Source organism: Ursus arctos, unplaced genomic scaffold, assembly GCF_023065955.2.
Source record: "Ursus arctos isolate Adak ecotype North America unplaced genomic scaffold, UrsArc2.0 scaffold_26, whole genome shotgun sequence".
NCBI classification, from domain to species: Eukaryota; Metazoa; Chordata; class Mammalia; order Carnivora; family Ursidae; genus Ursus; species Ursus arctos.
The window spans coordinates 3,560,652-3,578,366 of NW_026622941.1; the positions used below are offsets into that span (position 1 = coordinate 3,560,652).

The 17,715-nt window shown below is 45.4% G+C and overlaps 1 protein-coding gene and 1 pseudogene across 3 annotated transcripts in view; both read left to right on the forward strand.

Annotated features, from left to right (window-relative positions):
- Positions 1 to 889: 889 nt before the first annotated feature.
- LOC130541870 (sodium- and chloride-dependent glycine transporter 2-like) lies at positions 890 to 3,994 on the forward strand (annotated as a pseudogene).
- Positions 3,995 to 5,080: 1,086 nt separating this feature from the next.
- LOC113258030 (sodium- and chloride-dependent GABA transporter 2) overlaps positions 5,081 to 17,715 on the forward strand; it is a 31,598-nt gene continuing 18,963 nt past the window's right edge. The window contains exons 1-3 of one of the 3 annotated variants that reach the window (XM_057303203.1): positions 5,081 to 5,507; positions 5,781 to 5,936; positions 15,315 to 15,449. In XM_057303203.1, the coding sequence (XP_057159186.1) occupies positions 5,861 to 5,936; positions 15,315 to 15,449 (211 nt within the window). In that variant the 5' untranslated portion in view covers positions 5,081 to 5,507; positions 5,781 to 5,860. Of the gene's footprint in view, positions 5,937 to 15,314; positions 15,450 to 17,715 lie in introns of all 3 variants that reach the window. The other 2 variants (XM_026502700.4, XM_057303202.1) reach the window with 2 other exon arrangements.

The following is a 17,715-nucleotide window of genomic DNA, read 5'->3' on the forward strand; positions in this document are numbered from 1 at the left end:
CCCCCGGGGCGCATGCGGACCCAGTGTGCGCCCCAGCCGCTGGTCTGGGGCTCTGCCACCCCGCTCTGCTCCTGCCCGGACACGAAGTGCGCAGTGCCGAGGGCTGGACAGCGGCCGCCTCCTCTTCCCAGCCAGCTCCTCCGCCTAGGCTGAGTTTAGGGCTTTGCTTTATCTTAAAGCTTGGCACTTTCCTTTCCTTATTGGTTAAAAAAAATTATTTAAAAAAAATCAAAAGTAGCACATTATTTAACTATCCAAAAAATCTCAAAGCTTCAAAAACAGAAGTGAAAAATGTCCCTTATTTCATGTTTCATTTCCGGATGCTCTCCAGATTGAACTAGTATTAATTGTTTCATAAGCATGTTTTCAGACTTTTCCGTATGTATATAAATGTGTGTCTGTCAGGCGCCTGGGCGGCTCAGTCAGTTAAGCCTCTGACTCGGGCTCAGGTCATGGTCTCAGGGTCCTGGGATCAAGCCCCGCATTCGTCTCCCTGCTCAGAGGGGAGTCGTTTTCTCCCTCTCCCTCTGCCCCTCCCCCTCTGCTCATGCTCTCTCTCTCAAATAAATGAATAAAATATTTAAAAAATGTGTGTGTGTGTGTTGAGGTTTTTCGGACTTCTCAGATTTCTGTAATCTTTGTATCTTTATTCTTCTTTCTGACAAAAGTTTTCTTTTATTGAATTTTATGCATATAATTTTGCTAGTAAAACAAAAAGTAAAAAATAAAAAAATAGATAATATGGTACAACCTGCAAAAACAATGATTGTTTTTTTTTCATTCCACTAATGTATTTTTTTTATTGAGGTATAGTTGACTCACAATATGACATTAGTTTCAGGTGCCTATACGTATTTTTATTCTTAGTCATGGTCCACACCAAGTCATAAACTGCAGAAGGAGAAGAGGAATGTTCGTGCAATCTACAGGGCACCCAACCAAAGGAACACCTATTCCTGATGGGAGTACAGGGGCGCCGGAGCTGGAGAAAGGGCGGAAGGCGGAATCCCTCTGGGGAGAGCTCTGGGGAAGACAGCCTGACGTGCCAGAGTGTGTTCACACTCCCCGGGCTGTGAAATCACTCGCGTGTGAGTCTTCGGCGCTCAGGGGAGGGAGAGTGGGGTGGGGAGGCAGGAGGCGGAATGTGGGCTGGGCCAAGTCTAGAATTACAAGTGCCAAAGAGGAGTTGGAGCCACACTTTAAATAGCCAGCCCCTTCCCCTTCCCCCTTAGATAGTTCTTCTCCCCCTGCCTGGACCTCTGGCAGCAAGCGCCCTAAGGTTGGTGACATTTTCTTCTCTCTCTCTCTTTTTCTTCTGTTTCTGAGTGTCAGACTCCGGGTTGGTAAGATCATAGGACTTACAACCAAAGGATTTTTGGATCCTCCTAGAAAATATGCCCTGCCACTTATGTGTGCACGTGCAAAGACTAGATGCTATATTCTGGGCTTTCTGAAGCTTCAGGAGCCGTGGGCTTGAGGGACCAGGTGAGTTAAAGGACGAGAACCCTCCATTGAGAGGAAAGAAAGGCTTTCTTCTCTGTGAGATGAGACCACGAACACTCTTCGGCAAGATTGAAAGAAAATAAAAATTTGAGTGCCTGTTATTTCTACTAAGTGCTTTACTTTATACACATCGCCTTGCTTAGTCCTTCTCACTTTTACAGATGCGTGAACGGAGGCCCAGAGTAGTTAATTCACTTCCCCAGAGCCAGACAGCGAGTGGTACAGTGCAGAGCCGAGCTCTGTGCCCGGCTTGTCGGACTGTGCAACTTCTGAGAAGGGTGCCCTAATGAGGCCAGGGACCCAGGAGAGGGCTGCTGCTTCTTCTAGGGCTCGGGAGGATGAAGGAGTGGAGGGAGAGGGCGTTCCACAATAGGAAGGCACCCATTGGATGGTAAAGGGAGGCTCAGAACCAGCACAGGATGCTAGACAAGCTTCTCGAAAGGACTGAGGACCAGCTTCTTGGGACCAGCTGGTTGGGTTTCTCCTTCTTAGCTCACAATCTTTGGAGCCTATTCCCTAATTTATCAAATAAATAAAAGTCACTTTCTCTGTGACTTTTTGAATCACTGAGGTAGCCCGGCTGGGGAAGCAGAGCCATAGGGAAGTCTGGGCAGATGAGGCTCCCACCGAGAAAGTTCTGTTCACATGAATTTTTCTTGAGGTGTGTGAGAAAGTCCATCTGCCTGCTTCTCCAGGAAAGGGACCATTGTATAAAATCAGGAGGGAGTCATCGGATGATGCTTATTGAGACATGCTGATAAACCTGGGTAGGCAGGGTAATCGAGACATTTAATGGAAAGAGCAGGGACAGAGTGGGTTCAAGTCCCGCCTGTGCTGTTGACTCGCTGTAGGGGAGCAGACGTGTTACTTAACCTCTCTGAGCTGCAGCTTCCTTATTTGCAAAGCAGAACTAATACAGCGTACATTTCGGGGCGCTTGTGTGGATCAAAGGAAACAAATATATTTAAAGTGCTTGGTAGTAGTTGCTCACTAAAAGTGAGTCATATCCAATCTTATCTTCAATCCCAATAAAAGTCTAGAATAGCGCAGTGAAGCATTTGCAACAGTGGCTCTTTATCCATTTCATGTTCTCTTTTCTACCATAACAGATTCCTATGTGTGTTATCACCAGAAAAGAAAAAGAGCCTATAATTCATCTTTCTCTTATGTTGACTTTAGAGAGACATGGAAGGATAGCTGGAAAGATCAGCCCATCTCCTTCAGAATTCCAGGACCCACTGAGCCGCTCTCATTCCTTTGGAAAGATTTTGTAAAAACTTACTTTTGCTTTAATATTACAAAATAAATCATATTTTTTGATGAAAATATAGAAAATGGAAATAAGGAAAACATTCCTATAATCCAACCACAGAGAGAGAAAGGTTTTGGTAGCTATCCTAATCTTTCAATGCATACACTTTATAAAATCTTTTCCAAGTATAATCACATCCTCTATGCTATTTAATAACTTTTTGCTTCACATATTGTGAACACTTTCATTTCATTACCCTTTCTCCTGCAACACAACTTTTGATGACTGTATAGTAGTCCAGTGTATGTATGTGCCATAATTTATTAACCTACCTATCATTTTGGAACATTTATGTACTTTCTAATTTTTTGCTACTGTAAACAATGAACACCTTCATGCCAAATCTTTACTCACCGTCACAGGTATTTCGCTAGACTAAATTCCAGAGGCCTTGAGGATCCTTTCAACTGTCCCTGCATACAGAATCCAGACACTGAAGCGCATGCTGACACAGACAAAGCGAGTCGTAGGCTGGCAGGGAGAACTTAGACAACCCAGGGGCCATGTGAAGTCTTCCATATCCACAAGCCCCAACCCAAGAGGACCTGCCTAGTGGAAGCCATGCCTGTACCTCGGTATCCATGCTTTCTTTCTGAGCAGGAAAGGAATATACATTCTCAGCAGCTGGTACTCCGCTTTTACCAATAAGAGATGCTAAGGAGGACCTGGGTCTGTGGGCAGGGGGGTAGGAATCTACTTTTTTCCAGCGCACTCATTCCCTTGGGAATTTGCTGGAGAAGGAAGGGGAAGGTTTTCCTCCCAACGATCTCAGCAGTAACAGAGCCCTCTGCTTGTTTCCCAGGTGGGATGGATAGCAGGGTCTCGAGCACAACCAGTAATGGAGAGACAAAGCCAGCGTACCCAGTCATGGAAAAGGCGAAGGAAGATGGCACCCTGGAACGGGGACACTGGAACAACAAGATGGAGTTTGTGCTGTCAGTGGCCGGGGAGATCATTGGCCTCGGCAACGTCTGGAGGTTTCCCTATCTGTGCTACAAAAATGGGGGAGGTGAGAGCCACTGCGCCACCCCACCTATCCCTGGAAGGAGGATGTCTCCAGCTCCTGCACTACTGCCCCTATGGGGAGTCCCATGGGTGCATAGACATGCTGGAGTTAGAAAGACCCTTACAGGTCAGGAAGGACACTGCAGGAGACTGAGACCGAGACAGATTACATGACTTCCCCGGGGTTTTTTCTATACTGGTATGGCAGCCTAGGAATATGAATATAGGTTTGGAACCAGATGGATCAGAGTTTGAACTCTGGCTCTGCTACTTAATCTCTGTGTAATCTTGGGCAAGTCATTTAAGCCCCTCAGAGCCTGAACTGCTCTTCCTGTAAATTAAGATAGTACCTGCCTTTCAAGTTGTTGTGAGGATTAGAGGTAATGTGTGTAAAGTGCTTAATAAATGGCAGCTATGTTGAAGATGATGTTGATACTGAACTGTCCTATGGTTGTGAGATTCCTTAGTCTGTGTCTTCCCCTACACTAGTGGCATCATGACATTCCCTAAGGCAGTCATTACCCAACCCCTCCCAGTGTCATAACCTTTGATACTAACGGCTCTCCCTTAAAAATTCCCCACTGCAAGTTTGTCTGTATGTGGTATTAACTCCAAGTCTTTCCTAGCTCTTTTTTGGCTTCTCATTACCCTCACCCCATTCCAGCCCGCTGGGGGTAGCTCCCACAGCAGTGGTGGTAATTTCCCAACCAGTAACTCACTCTCAGGGAATCCCAGACCTCCATGGGAGAGATCGGAGGGATATCTCAGGTCCTGAAGCGTTCTGGGTGAGTCGTAGTTAGGAAGGTTGCCTTGTTGGTGGATAAAGCTGACAGGTGTTGGGGCTCCCCAGATGTGGTTTGGAAGTGAGGCTGCAGTCTGGGCTGGGGGAAGGGGAAATGCAGAGTTAGGTCACATGCGGAAATGCAGAGGGCAGTGGTTATTTTGTGGGCCACAAGGATTAGAGGGTACCCTAATGCAACACCTACCATTTTTCAGGGGAGTAGGAGCCTCCAAATGCGTGGAGCTCCATCTACCAGTGGTTTTGGACAGTGGAGATGGGAGGGCTGGGTTGGGGGTACAGAGACGCTCTGAACCCCTTGAGTCCTATTCTCAGGATTGTGGCAACCGGAGGACTGGCCTTGGAGTTGGAAGTTAACTTGTATGTTTCTAGAGAGGAGGGGACGGGCTGATATGTCCTTTCTCCCCGGGGATTTCTGGCCAGCAGCCTGAAATCACAGGACTTTGTTCCGTGTGCTCTGTGAGGGAAGGAAGGAGGTCTTTCCACTTGGAACCTAGCGTTGGACACTCCACCTGCCTCCCTTCAGTGAACCGGGTGGAGGCACGAGGCTGGTTCAGGGCGGAGGAGGAGTCTGGGGGCTCAGCTGGGCTTGGGACTCTATCTGGAGCCTAGTAACCAGCTTAGCTCCTCACATGGCAGGAAGATTAGGAGGCGAGCAGCTTTCCCCAAGCCTCTCTGGAATTGGGTAAAGGTTGGCCTGGGAATTAGCAGGAGTGGCACGAAGAGGTGGGAGGGAGTGATTTCTAGTGATTTCTGGCGCAAAACCACTGGGCCGAACAAGGGGAAGCGAAGGGAGCTGTGACCAGGAGCAGTGGGGGGTGTGGGCTCGCCCAGCTGAGGGGAGCTTGTCTGGCAGTGTTTGGATCTGAGCTCTGCCTCAGGGCTCTGGTAAGTTTGTGCAGGCCCGGGAGTGTGTGACTGTCTCGGGTGGAAATGCAGGCCCAGGAGGAGCATCAGGGGCCCTTGGTTCTTGCCATGGGCTTGTGAGGGAAAGGGGTGGGTGTGACGGCGTGTGGCCGCTTCCTCCCTGGAGAGAGCCTGCCTTCCAGCATCCTGATTCTGACCAAGAGAGGAGAGACATTTTCAGGGGTCCTGGATCCAGTCAAACTCCGTTTGATCCCTCACACAGCCACCCACAGTCTCTTCCCTTGATCAAAGCAGGGCCTTAGGACTCCTCTTTTCCTTGATGGATGACAGCAGCTGGAGGGAAGTGTTCTGAGGGGCTTTGGAGCTAGAGACTGATGCCCAGGTTTGCTCTGAAAGGCATGAGTCATCCAGGGCCACCGAGGGAATTAATGGAAAGCCTCCTTTGCCAAGGTAAGGGGGACTCACCGAGGGTATGTGCGGTCATGAGAGGGACCTAGACAGGCCTGGTTTTTGGTGCCCCAGCAGTTTAACCTTCCTGTCATCACTCATCTCCCCTCGCCTTCCCGGGAAAGCAAGCTCCTACAGAGAATGGGGCCCACACTTCCTCTTCTCACCTTGTCTGGCAAGGAACAGACTGATGCCTCTTTCTGGCAGGACACTTTGCCCCCCGTATGAGGCAGGAAGATGAGGAGAATGGAGACCACTTACATTGATTTGACCCTTTTTCCTCCTGGTTTAGTGATTTTATTTAAACCCATGATTCTCCAGCTGGGACTTGGACTTCCAGGGGATGAGAGGAGTGTTTTAAGCAAGTTCTGGAAAAGGATGCTGGGGTACTCTGGGGTGTACCGTGCTCACGTAATGGACCCCATCAGCCTACTTCTGGGCCTCTTCTACCTCTTCCCAGCCTTAAACAGCCACTTTTGTGCTTGGGGCAGAGTGGAAGGATAAGCTAGGCACTTTATTATCATCCATATTTGTTCAGTGGTGAGGTCAGGGGTGAAAAAGTCCCCAAACATAATTTTAGTTCCAAACATAACATACAGATGATGTCTTCTTTGGTTCCCTCCAGCTTTAACATTTGGTAGATCCCAATTTGAAGTGAGTTCCTGAGCAGAGAAAGGGCTGAGGCAAGAATATGATAGAAAAGCAGGTCAACAGTGAAACACTATATAGTCAAAAACCTGAGGAAGTGATATAAAGAAGCCCATTTCAGATCAAAAGCTTTTCAGGGGGATGGGTGCGAGCGAGACCTACCTCGATCACCTCCTCAGTGAGCACCCTCCCTGCTGTCCAAAACCTGTGCCAGCCCACCCCCCAATGGCTTTCTGGAGTCTCCAATCTCAGCCAGTTGCCCCAGCACGTAGCCCACCAAACCCTGACCCTGACTGTGTCATTCAACAGCAATTACTGGCTACACGCCTTTGCCCAGAATTCTCCTAAGTTGTTGGGATCCATGTATGCACAGAACAGAACAACTCCCCGTCCTTGTGGGGCTTACGTTCTAGAGGAGGGAGACAGACAATACACGGTCAGCATACTAAGTAGGAAAACTATATAGTATATCAGAAGTTAAGGAGGGCTCTGGAAAAAGACCAAGGAGAGCTGGGTAAAGGAGATCAGGAGTGTGTGTGTAGGGTGGGGACTGAGAACATTTGAACCAAAGTTTGCCAGAAGTGAGAGAGTTGGCGTGTGGATATTGAGGGTGAAAGTGCCCCAAGCAGAGGACACAGAAGATTTAAGAGCCATAAAGCAAGAGGCTGACCGGCTTGTTTGAGGAGTTGCGAGGAGGGGAGTAGATAGAAGCTGAGGTCAGAGAAGTAAACAGGACGGAGGCGGCAGATCACCGAGGTCCTTGTCAGTTATTGTGAGACTTTGTGACATGGGAGACAAGGCAGGGTTTTGAGTGGGAGTGGCATGATCTTGCATTTTATTTATTTATTTTTAAGATTTTGTTTATTTATTTATTTGAGAAAGAGAGCACCAGAGAGAGCAGAGAACACAAGCAGGGAGGGACGGGGAAGGAGAGGGTCAGAGCGAAAGGGAGAAGCAGGCCAGGGAGCCTGACTTGGGGCTCGATCCCAGGACCCCAGAATCATGACCTGAGCCGAAGGCAGACACTTAACCAACTGAGCCACCCAGGCACCTCTATGCTCTTACATTTTAAAATAATCTCTTTGGCTGCTGTTGAGAACTGAGTGTACAGGAGTCAGGGCAGAAGCAGACCAGTTACAAGGCTGAAAACGCTAGAATCATCCTTGATCCCCTCCCCCCCAACTGTTGGCTCTATCTAAATACCCAGATTCTGGGTGCTTCTGAACATGAGCTTTCAGTTGAGCTCTCTGCACTCTGGCTGCTGACAGACTGAGTTCTCAACACCCAGAACGCCTGGGACTAGAGACTACCCCCCATGACATATGCAGAATCTGACACTTCTTGTCACCTCCACTGCTACTGCCTGGTCCCAGCAGGCCAAGGGCTGCAGCCTGAGCACTGTGGAGGAGGGATGTGCCCTCTACTGCGATGTGGAAGGCCACGAGAGGAGCAGGTGTTAAGAAGAAAATAAGGAGTTGCGTTTTGGGAACATTGACTTGACGTATCTGTTAGATATCCAAGGGGAGCTGTCCACTAGGCAGTAAAACACAGGAGTCTGGAGTCTGTGAGAGAAAGGTGGATGGGAGATATAAATGTGAGGGCGATTAGCACTTTCATGGTGAGAAGAGACAACAAGGAGTGGAGGAAGGGGAGGGACCAGCAGGGGACAGAGAAGGGAAACCAAATGCATTAGGATGACAACCAGGACAGTGACGTGCTTTGGGAGGCAAGGAAAGCAATGAGGTCAGGGAGGCCAGAGGGACAACGGCATCAGATCCTGCAGATAGGTTAAGAAAGATATGGAGGAGAATGGAGTGGGGGCCGTTGGTGACCTTGTAGGAGCAGTTACAGCAGGAAGCCAGGGCAAAGACTTCTTGCAGTGGGTTCAAGATAATGGGGGCAGAGAAGAATTGGAAATAGGAAATATGGGTTATTTGGGCAAAACTCAGGAGTGGGCAGAGTACACGTCTGCTGTGTTCTCTGTCCGGGCTAGGAAGAAGCCAGTATGACTGCTGCATAGTAATGACAGTGCCCTGTAGTGGGGAGGGGTCTCCTGCTGGCCAAGTGGCTGAAGATGCTGCACATTTGAACTGTTTCTCAAGCTCTCCACCCTCAGCTCCCTGGAGGGAAAAGCAAACATGACCTTCCACTGGGGCCTGTCCCCTAAAGCTCTAGCCATGGGGATGAGAAGTCTCTGGATAACCCAAAAGGCATGATACTGGAGGAAGGTGGTAGGAGAGGGTTTGGGTAGTAGGGGTCAACTCTGCCAGGAGGGAATTTAAATTACTTGCCCACCAATCTGAGCCCAGATGAAAACAGATCATCTGTCAACCATTTTATACTTAATTTCTTTTTTTAAAAAAGATTTTATAGATTTAGGTATTTATTTTTTTTAAAGATTTTATTTATTTATTTGACAGAGAGAGAGACAGCCAGTGAGAGAGGGAACACAGGCAGGGGGAGTGGGAGAGGAAGATGCAGGCTTCCAGCAGAGGAGCCTGATGTGGGGCTCGATCCCAGGACCCTGGGATCACACCCTGGGCCGAAGGCAGATGCTTAACGACTGAGCCACCCAGGCGCCCCTAGGTATTTGTTTTTAAGATTTCATTTTTAAGTAGTCTCTACACCCAACGTGGGGCGTGAACTCATGACCCCGAGATCAAGAGTCACATGCTCCTTTGACTGAGCTACCAGGTGCCCCATAGTTATTTTCTAAGTCTAGGTTGCTGAAAACCAGGGGAAGAGTTGCTCATGCGAGGAATTGTTGGGTTTTGCTAGTCATAGAACACCAGCTGGAGGTCACCGTGTGAGAGGACAGGTACTTCCTTTTTCTTTATCCTCCTCCAAGCTCTCCTCCCTTCTGATCTTCAGTCCCCAGACACCCAGATCCTTCATGGGGCTTCAGCTGGGGTCTCTCCAGCTCCCTGGACCCTGGCTGCTGGCAGACTGAGTTGGAATGTCTGGAGACTCCACATGAGGCTACAACAGAATGCCCCACAGCTGGATCTCTAGGAATAGGGATCTTAGAGCAGCAGGCTGTGGGGGGAGGGCAGACCTACACCATAGGAACAGAGGCCACAGGGACACCAAAGCAAAGAGGATTAAATAGTACCCGGCCACGGGGACAACTGATCACCTTGATGCTGCTTGTTAGTATAACTAACAAAGAGAAACAAGAAGCACTTTTTCTGCATATAAGAATCGTGATTTTAGTGGTGAGTGTATGATGATTTGTTACCATTGTTAGTTACTGACTCAACCTCCGGTGGTGGTCAGATTAGTGTTGATTCCAGCATCTTAACGACTCATATATGCTCACCGCTGGGTTGCTCGTGTGGAGCCTCATTAGTTTAGGCTTTAAAATACTAGCTGGGACATTATAGATGACACCACAGAATGGGCTCCTTTTGAGAAGGGTGGCCTGCACAATCATTCCTTTCTAGGTTGGGCATGTGGTCTCTCCCATCTCATGGGGAAACCTGCCAGGACACTTCAGAATTTGGGGAAGGAGACTAACCCGCCGGAATGGGGGAGCAGGTAACTGACCTCCATCCTCCATCTCTAGGACTAGCTCCATCTTTTAATCGTGGTGACCAGGGCTTGGGCGGGGAAAGAGGCAGAGTGCCCCATAGCACCCCCAAGTCTGCACCTGGGTCCCTCTGGGGCCCATCACTCCCCTGACCCCTTCCCCTTATGGGCCAGTGGCTCAGCTTTTTGAATGTGGACCTTGCCCCTTGTGGCCAGCTGTCCATGTGCTCAAAGAGGCAGAGGACGAGGGGAGCAGGGCTGACCACAGAACTGACTACAGTTAAACATTGGCTCGGTTTTTTGGGAAAGAGCAGGTAGCATAAAGATGGGGAGGAGGGGCTCGAGCTGGGCTGAAAATTGTCTTTCTCTCTGTCTTTCTCTCTCTGTTCTCCTTCTTTTTCTGCCATATTTTCCACTCTGAGCAGTAACTGTTCATATCGGCTACTGAGTTCTCTCTTCCTGAATTTTCCCTTCCTGCTCAACAAGTCTTGGATTGATTTATGGACATATTAGGCTGAGATGTTTATGATCTTTAGTTCTTTGCCCTTGTGGTAAACAGGTGCTTTCCTCAGCGTGACTTACGGATGTGTCGACTACAAGCCAGAGAGTGGGAAGGTGAAGAACCGCAGAATGCTATTCCCCATTAATTTCCTTTTAAACAGTTTTATAAAGATATAACCGATTTACAAAAAATGTACATACTTAAAGTGTACAATTTGATAAGTTTTGACATGTACAGACCCATGAAACTGTTGCCAATCAAAATAATGGACATATTCATGACTCCCCCAAGTCTCCTCCTGTCCCCTTCTCCCACCTGTTACTTTTGCCACCCTGTCCCAGTGCAGCCACGGACCTGTTTTTTAAAAAAGATGTCTTTCCAGTTTTATTGAGATATTATTGACATAGCATATGTTAAGGTGTACAGCATGATGATTTGATACATGTGTCTCTGTGAAATGATTGCACAATGATGTTATTCGATGCTTCCATTCCCTCACATAATTATCTTTTCTTGGTGATAACACTTAAGATCTATTCTCTTAATAACTTTCAAGTATACAATACGGTATTGTTCACTGCAGGCACTGTGCCGTGTACATTAGATTGCCAGACCTTATTCATTTAATAGCTGCAAGTTTATCTCCTCATTTCCCCCATCCCTGAGCCTCTGGCAACTACTGTTCTACCCTTTAATTCCACAAATTGGGCTTTCTTATCTTTATTTTTTAACAGTTTGTTTGTTTGTTTTAGTAATCTCCTCACCCAACGTGGAGCTTGAACTCACAACTCTGAGATCAGGAATCACATGCTCTTCAGACTGAGCCAGCCAGGTGCCCCCAAATTTGGCTTTTTGAGGGTCTGCATATAAGTGAGAACATACAGAATTTGCCGGAGTACTGAGCTCATGGTGGCTGAGGCCTCTGGTGCTCTGAGCTGTGGTCACTGGTCTGGGGCTGGGACATGAGCAAAGGGATCATGGATGACAACAAAGCTGGGCTGTCAGGTCCAGAAGGGACCTGCATCACTACTCTACTCCTCACTTTGCTAATGAGAAATATAGAGAAAGGACACTTCCTTAGGGTCCCCAGGAAGTTAGAGGCCAAAGCCAGAGGAGAGCCAGGGTCTCCTGCCCTTGAACATACTGTGTTTCTTATTCTCTCTCTGAAAATATAATGTCCTCAAGGTCCATCCATGTTATCTCAAAGGGCAGGATTACCTTCTTTTCATGTCTTGATATTTAAAGTGTATTTCTTTCAAGCAACATATAGCTGAGTCTTGCTAGTTTTTGTTTTGAAGCCACTCTGACAATCTCTGCCTTTTATGCAGGATATTTAGACTATTTGCATTTAAAGCAATTATCCAGTTAAGTTTATACACTTGAGTTTAAATCAGTTCTCTTACTATTTGTTTTCTACTTGTCCTATCAGTTCTTTGTTCTCCTTTTCCTATCTTTCTGCTTTCTTTTGAATTAACTGGATATTTTTTATTATTTCATTGTTGGCTTTCTTCCTTTCATGGCTTATTAGCCACAAGTCTCTGTTATGTTAGTTGAGTATTCGTTTTATTTTATTTTATTTGTTTAAAAGATTTTATTTATTTATTTGTCAGAGAGAGAGAGAGAGAGGGAGAGAGAGAAAGCACAAGCAGGGGGAGGGGCAGATGCAGAGGGAGAAGCAGGCTCCCTGCTGAGCAGGGAACACTATGCAGGACTCTATCCCAGGACTCTGGGATCGTGACCTGGGCCGAAGGCAGATGCTTAACCAGCTGAGCCAGCCAGGCGTCCCTGAATGATTGTTTTAGGTTTTGTAGCATGTATCTTTCATTTATCACAGTTCACCTTCACGTGACCACTTTACATATAAGAACCTTGCAATAATACATTTCCACCTCTCTCCTCTCGACTTCGGTGCTCTTGTTGTTACACATTCTACTTTTTCATATGTTATAAACTCCACCTCATATTGTGCAACCAGTCAGTTACCTTTCAAAGAGATTTGGGTGATAAGAAAAAATTCTTAGATGTTTACCTATGTATGTAGTTGCCGTTTCTAACATTCTTTGTTCCTTTGTGTAGAATCGTTTTCTCTCTGGCATCATCGTTCCCCCTGCCTGAAGGTCTTTCTTTAACCTTTATTATACTGCAGATCTTCTAGTGATGGATTCTTTCAGGTTTTGCTTGTCTTAAGAGGCATTACTTCACTTTAATTTTTTGAACAATATTTTTATTGGAATTCTAGCTAACAGTTTCTTTATTCCTTCAGTAATTTAACTAATGTGCTTATTGCTGTCTTCTTGTTTGCATTGTTTCCAATGAGAAATTTGATATTATCCTATCTCTGTTCCTCTATACATATTTGATATTAATCCTATCTCTGTTCCTCTTCTCTGATTGCCTTTATTTTTATTTTTTTTAAAGATTTTATTTATTTATTTGTCAGGGAGAGAGCACAAGCAAGAGGAGCAGCAAGCAGAGGGAGAAGCGGGCTTCCGCTGAGTGGGGAGCCCGATGTGGGACTCGACCCCAGGACCCTGGGATCATGACCTGAGCGGAAGGCAGATGCTTAACTGCCTGAGCCACCCAGGTGTCCCTCTCAGGTTGCTTTTAAAATTTCCTCTTAAAAATGCTTAATCACTGGTTTAAATAATTTGATTATGATGTGCCTTGTTATAGTGTTTTTATATTTCTTATCTTGGGACTCATAGAGCTTCTTGGATATGTGGATTTATAGTTTTCATCAAATTTGGAAAAATTTCACCCATTATTTCTTCAAATTTTTTTCTGACCCCCCCTCTCCATCTTTTATCTCCTTCAGGGACTCCACTTACTAGTATAAGACTATTTGAAATTGTCCCATAGCTCACTGACACCTTTTTTTTTTTTAAACCTCTTTTCTCTGTTTTATTTTGGATAGTTTCTACTCTGTGGTTCAAGTTCACTACTCTCTTCTTCTGCTGTTAATCTGCCACTAATCCCATCCAATGTACTTTTCATCTCACACATTGTGTTTTTATCTCTAATTTTCTTTTTTTTTTTAAGTAGGCTCCACACCCAATGTGGGGCTGCAACTCACAACCCTGAGATTGAGAGTCACATGCTCTGCTGGCTGAGCCCGCCAGGTGCCCCTGTGGTTTTCATCTCTAGACATTTGACTTGGGTGTTTTCAGTATCTTTCACGTCTCTGTCTAACATTTCGAATATATTGAACACAATTATAACAATCATTTTAGCGTCCATATCTGCTTATTCTAACATTAGTGTAAGCTATGGGCTGGGTTCAATCGATTGATTTATTTACTCATTATGAGTAATATTTTTCTGCTTTGTTTTCCTGGTAATTTTTTAAAAAAATTTTATTTATTTACTTATTTGAGAGAGTGAGAGAGAGCGAGTAGGGGCAGGAGCAGAGGGAGAGGGACAAGCAGACTCCAAGCTGAGTGTGGAGCCCAACATGGGGCTCAATCCCACGACCCTGAGATCATGACCTGAGCCAAAATCAAACGTTAGATGTTCAACCGACTGAGCCACCCAGCCACCCCTTTCCTGGTAATTTTTTATTGGACCCCAGACTTGGTGATTTTTGTTTGATTGGTTGCTGAATACTATTATATTTCTATAAATATTCTTGAGCTTTGCTTGGAACCAGTGAAGTTATTTGATACTTTTCGGTTTTGCTTCTAGGATTTGTTAGAACCAAAGCTGTGCTCAATCGAGGGCTAATTATCCCCTATTTCTGAGGAAATGCCTTCTCTTTCCAATGCCCTGTGAATTCTGGGACTATCCAGTCTGACTGGTGGGAGCCAACACTTTTCCCAGTCCTGTGTGAGCACCATTACTTTCCATCTTTTTGAACGATTCCTTCCCTTACCCTGGGTAGTTTCCTCAGACGTATGTGCTTATTTTTGTTTGGACCGGCACCCAGTTGAAAGCTAGAAGTGGACTCCCTGCAGATGTTGGGAGCTCCCTCTCTGTGCATTCTCTCTTCTCTGGTGCTCTGTGAACTCCTCTGTCATTCTCTCTTCTCTGGTGCTCTGTGAACTCCTCTGTCATTCTCTCTTCTCTGGTGCTCTGTGAACTCCTCTGTCATTCTCTCTTCTCTGGTGCTCTGTGAACTCCTCTGTCATTCTCTCTTCTCTGGTGCTCTGTGAACTCCTCTGTATACCTTGGCAACAGATAGAGCTCCGCAGTGGAGAAAACGTCAGCGTTTCTAGCATCAGTATGCTTGTCTCAGCAGAAAGCTGAGCAGAAAGGATTGTGAAAACTGAAGCAGAAAGGATTACTGAAGGGAAATCTGATTTTAGTCTGCTAAAAGTCTCCATGTAGCATTAAAAACAGTCATTTCCTTGGAAAAGAATTATAGTCTGTGGGCTATGTTAATGTTCCTGGATGTGCATTATTCAATGAGCTCCTTGCTGTTGCCACAGTTATGTATAATTGAGGTAATAATTGATGTTCGATGGGGAGCAAACCTTGGTAGGTATAGATTGAAACTTTCAGAGTGAAAGAAAGGGCTGGTTAGGTAACTTGGTGACCCTTGATCTGTGCTATGGTTCCAGATATCTGGAGAGATGTCCCCCACAGTTTTGCATGTCCCACACCCCTGGGGATTCTGACTGGCAGTGTGGGGTGGTAATGGGAGGAGATGAATGTGGACTATGAGGAGGCTAGTGCCAGGTAATGGAAAGCCTTTTTCCCACCCACAGGTGCCTTTTTCATCCCCTACCTCATCTTCCTCTTTACCTGTGGCATTCCTGTCTTCCTCTTGGAGACAGCGCTGGGCCAGTACACTAGCCAGGGAGGCGTCACAGCCTGGAGGAAGATTTGCCCCATCTTTGAGGGTGAGTAGCTTTGTGCCTGATTCCAGGATATCTGCATACATGGTTACAAACCTTATTTGGGATGACCGGGTGGCTTAGTACAGAGCTGATTGACACATAAGACTCTGTGTCTTTATGTTAAACCCTCCGCTTGTGGGCCCAATGCTGCCCTAATCACCCAATCTATCAGAGAATAGAGAAGATGGGGATGAGGATGGGAAAAAAGCTTCAGATTAAATAAGTAGAGGGCAAAGCTATTTTAGCTGTGTATTTTACGAATGTATAACAATGGTTTTGCATTTTTCAAAACATTAATTGCAAGACATTTAAAAAGAATTTTAAATGACAAAAAATATTAGTAATAATTCTACTGTTTTGACACAATAACTATTTAAACTTTAGGGTGTTTTATTTCAGTATTTCTATATAGCATTTTCTTTAAGCTTCTATTTTGAAATAACTATATATTCATAGAAAGTTGTAAAACTGGTACAGAGAGGTCACATGTACCTTCACCCAGTTTTCCCCAATGGTAACATCTTACTTAACTATAAAAAAAATCATAACCTGGAAATTGATATTGGTACTATCCACAGATCTTATTCAGATTTCCCCAGTTTTCCATGCACTCATTTGTGTGTATGTGTGTGCGTATAATTGTTATTTTGTCACGTGTCACCATCACCACAATCAATATACAGACTATCCCATTATCACAAAGATCTTTGTCATGCTACTCCTTTGTACTCACACCTGCCTCTCCCTGCCGCACCCCTGGCCCCTGGCAACCACTAATTTGTTCTCTATCTCTTTAATTCTATCATTTTGAGAATGTTATATAAATGGAATTGTATAGTCTATATACCCTTTTGAGATTAGCTTTTTTAGTCAACACAACGCCCTTGAGATCCATCCAGGTTCTTAAATAAAGAGTTCATTCTTCTTTATTGCTGAGTCGGATTCCATGGTATGGATAGACCACAGTTCATTTAACCATCACCTGCTGAAGAACATTGTGTTGTTTCCAGTTTTGGGGATTCATTTCACTCATTCTTTCTCTCTGTATAGAGCTTACATATCTATTAATCTGGGATATACACAGTTTATGTCCCCACTTTCAGTTAGTGTTATTTTCCATTTTCTTTCTTTCTTCTTTCTTTCTTTCTTTCTTTCTTTCTTTCTTTCTTTCTTTCTTTCTTACTTTCTTTTTTTTTTTTGAGACAGAAGGTGGGGGAGGAGGAGAGGGAGAGAGACACTGTGAAGCAGACTCCACGCCCAGCGCAGAACCTGATGACTCAGGGCTCCATCTCATGACCCTGAGGCCATGACCTGAGCCAAAATCAAGAGTGGGCACGCTTAACTGACTGAGCCACCCAGGCACCCTTATTTTCCATTTTCTACACAACAATAATTTAATGATTACATAAACTTCAATTGAATGAATATATCATAATTTACTTAACAGTTCTCTGCTTTGGGCTTTTTGCTTATTTCAATTACTTATAAAATTGTTATATTCTGCTGTTATGTGTATTTCTTGAGATAGCTTTGCCCTTCTTTTTTGGGAATTATTTCTTTGGGATAAATTTCCAGAATTAGGATCACTGGATCAAATGGATAATCAAGTTGATGCCTCTTGATCTGGCTTCATAAACTGTCTTATGCAAGTATTATAGTGACTTGCCATGTCATTATATTTGAGTAAGCATCTTTCCCCCATATCTTTCACAGCTCTGGGTATTTGAGGTTCCCAAACTTGTCTGCACATTGGAGTCACCTGGGGATCTTCAAAATATCCTGAGGCCTGTGCCCCACCCCCCGGGGATTGTGATTTAATTGGTCTCAGGTCTGTCTTTGAAATTTTGAAAATATTGCCAGGTAATTCTAATACGTGGACAAATTTGGAAACACTGAGTTACATCACCTGTAAAAATTTCACTATGGCTGTCTATGCAGAAAGGTACCTCACCGGGGCGCCTGGGTGGCGCAGTCGTTAAGTGTCTGCCTTCGGCTCAGGGCGTGATCCCAGTGTTATGGGATCGAGCCCCACATCAGGCTCCTCCGCTGGGAGCCTGCTTCTTCCTCTCCCACTCCCCCTGCTGTGTTCCCTCTCTCGCTGGCTGTCTATCTCTGTCAAATAAACAAATAAAATCTTAAAAAAAAAAAAAAAAGAAAGGTACCTCACCATTGTTTCCTTCTGCGCCCCTGCAATTATTAAGAAGGCTGTAGTTGTCTTTTCTCCTACGTGAATTGTCTATCCCTGCTCCTTTTTTTTTCTTTTAAGTAG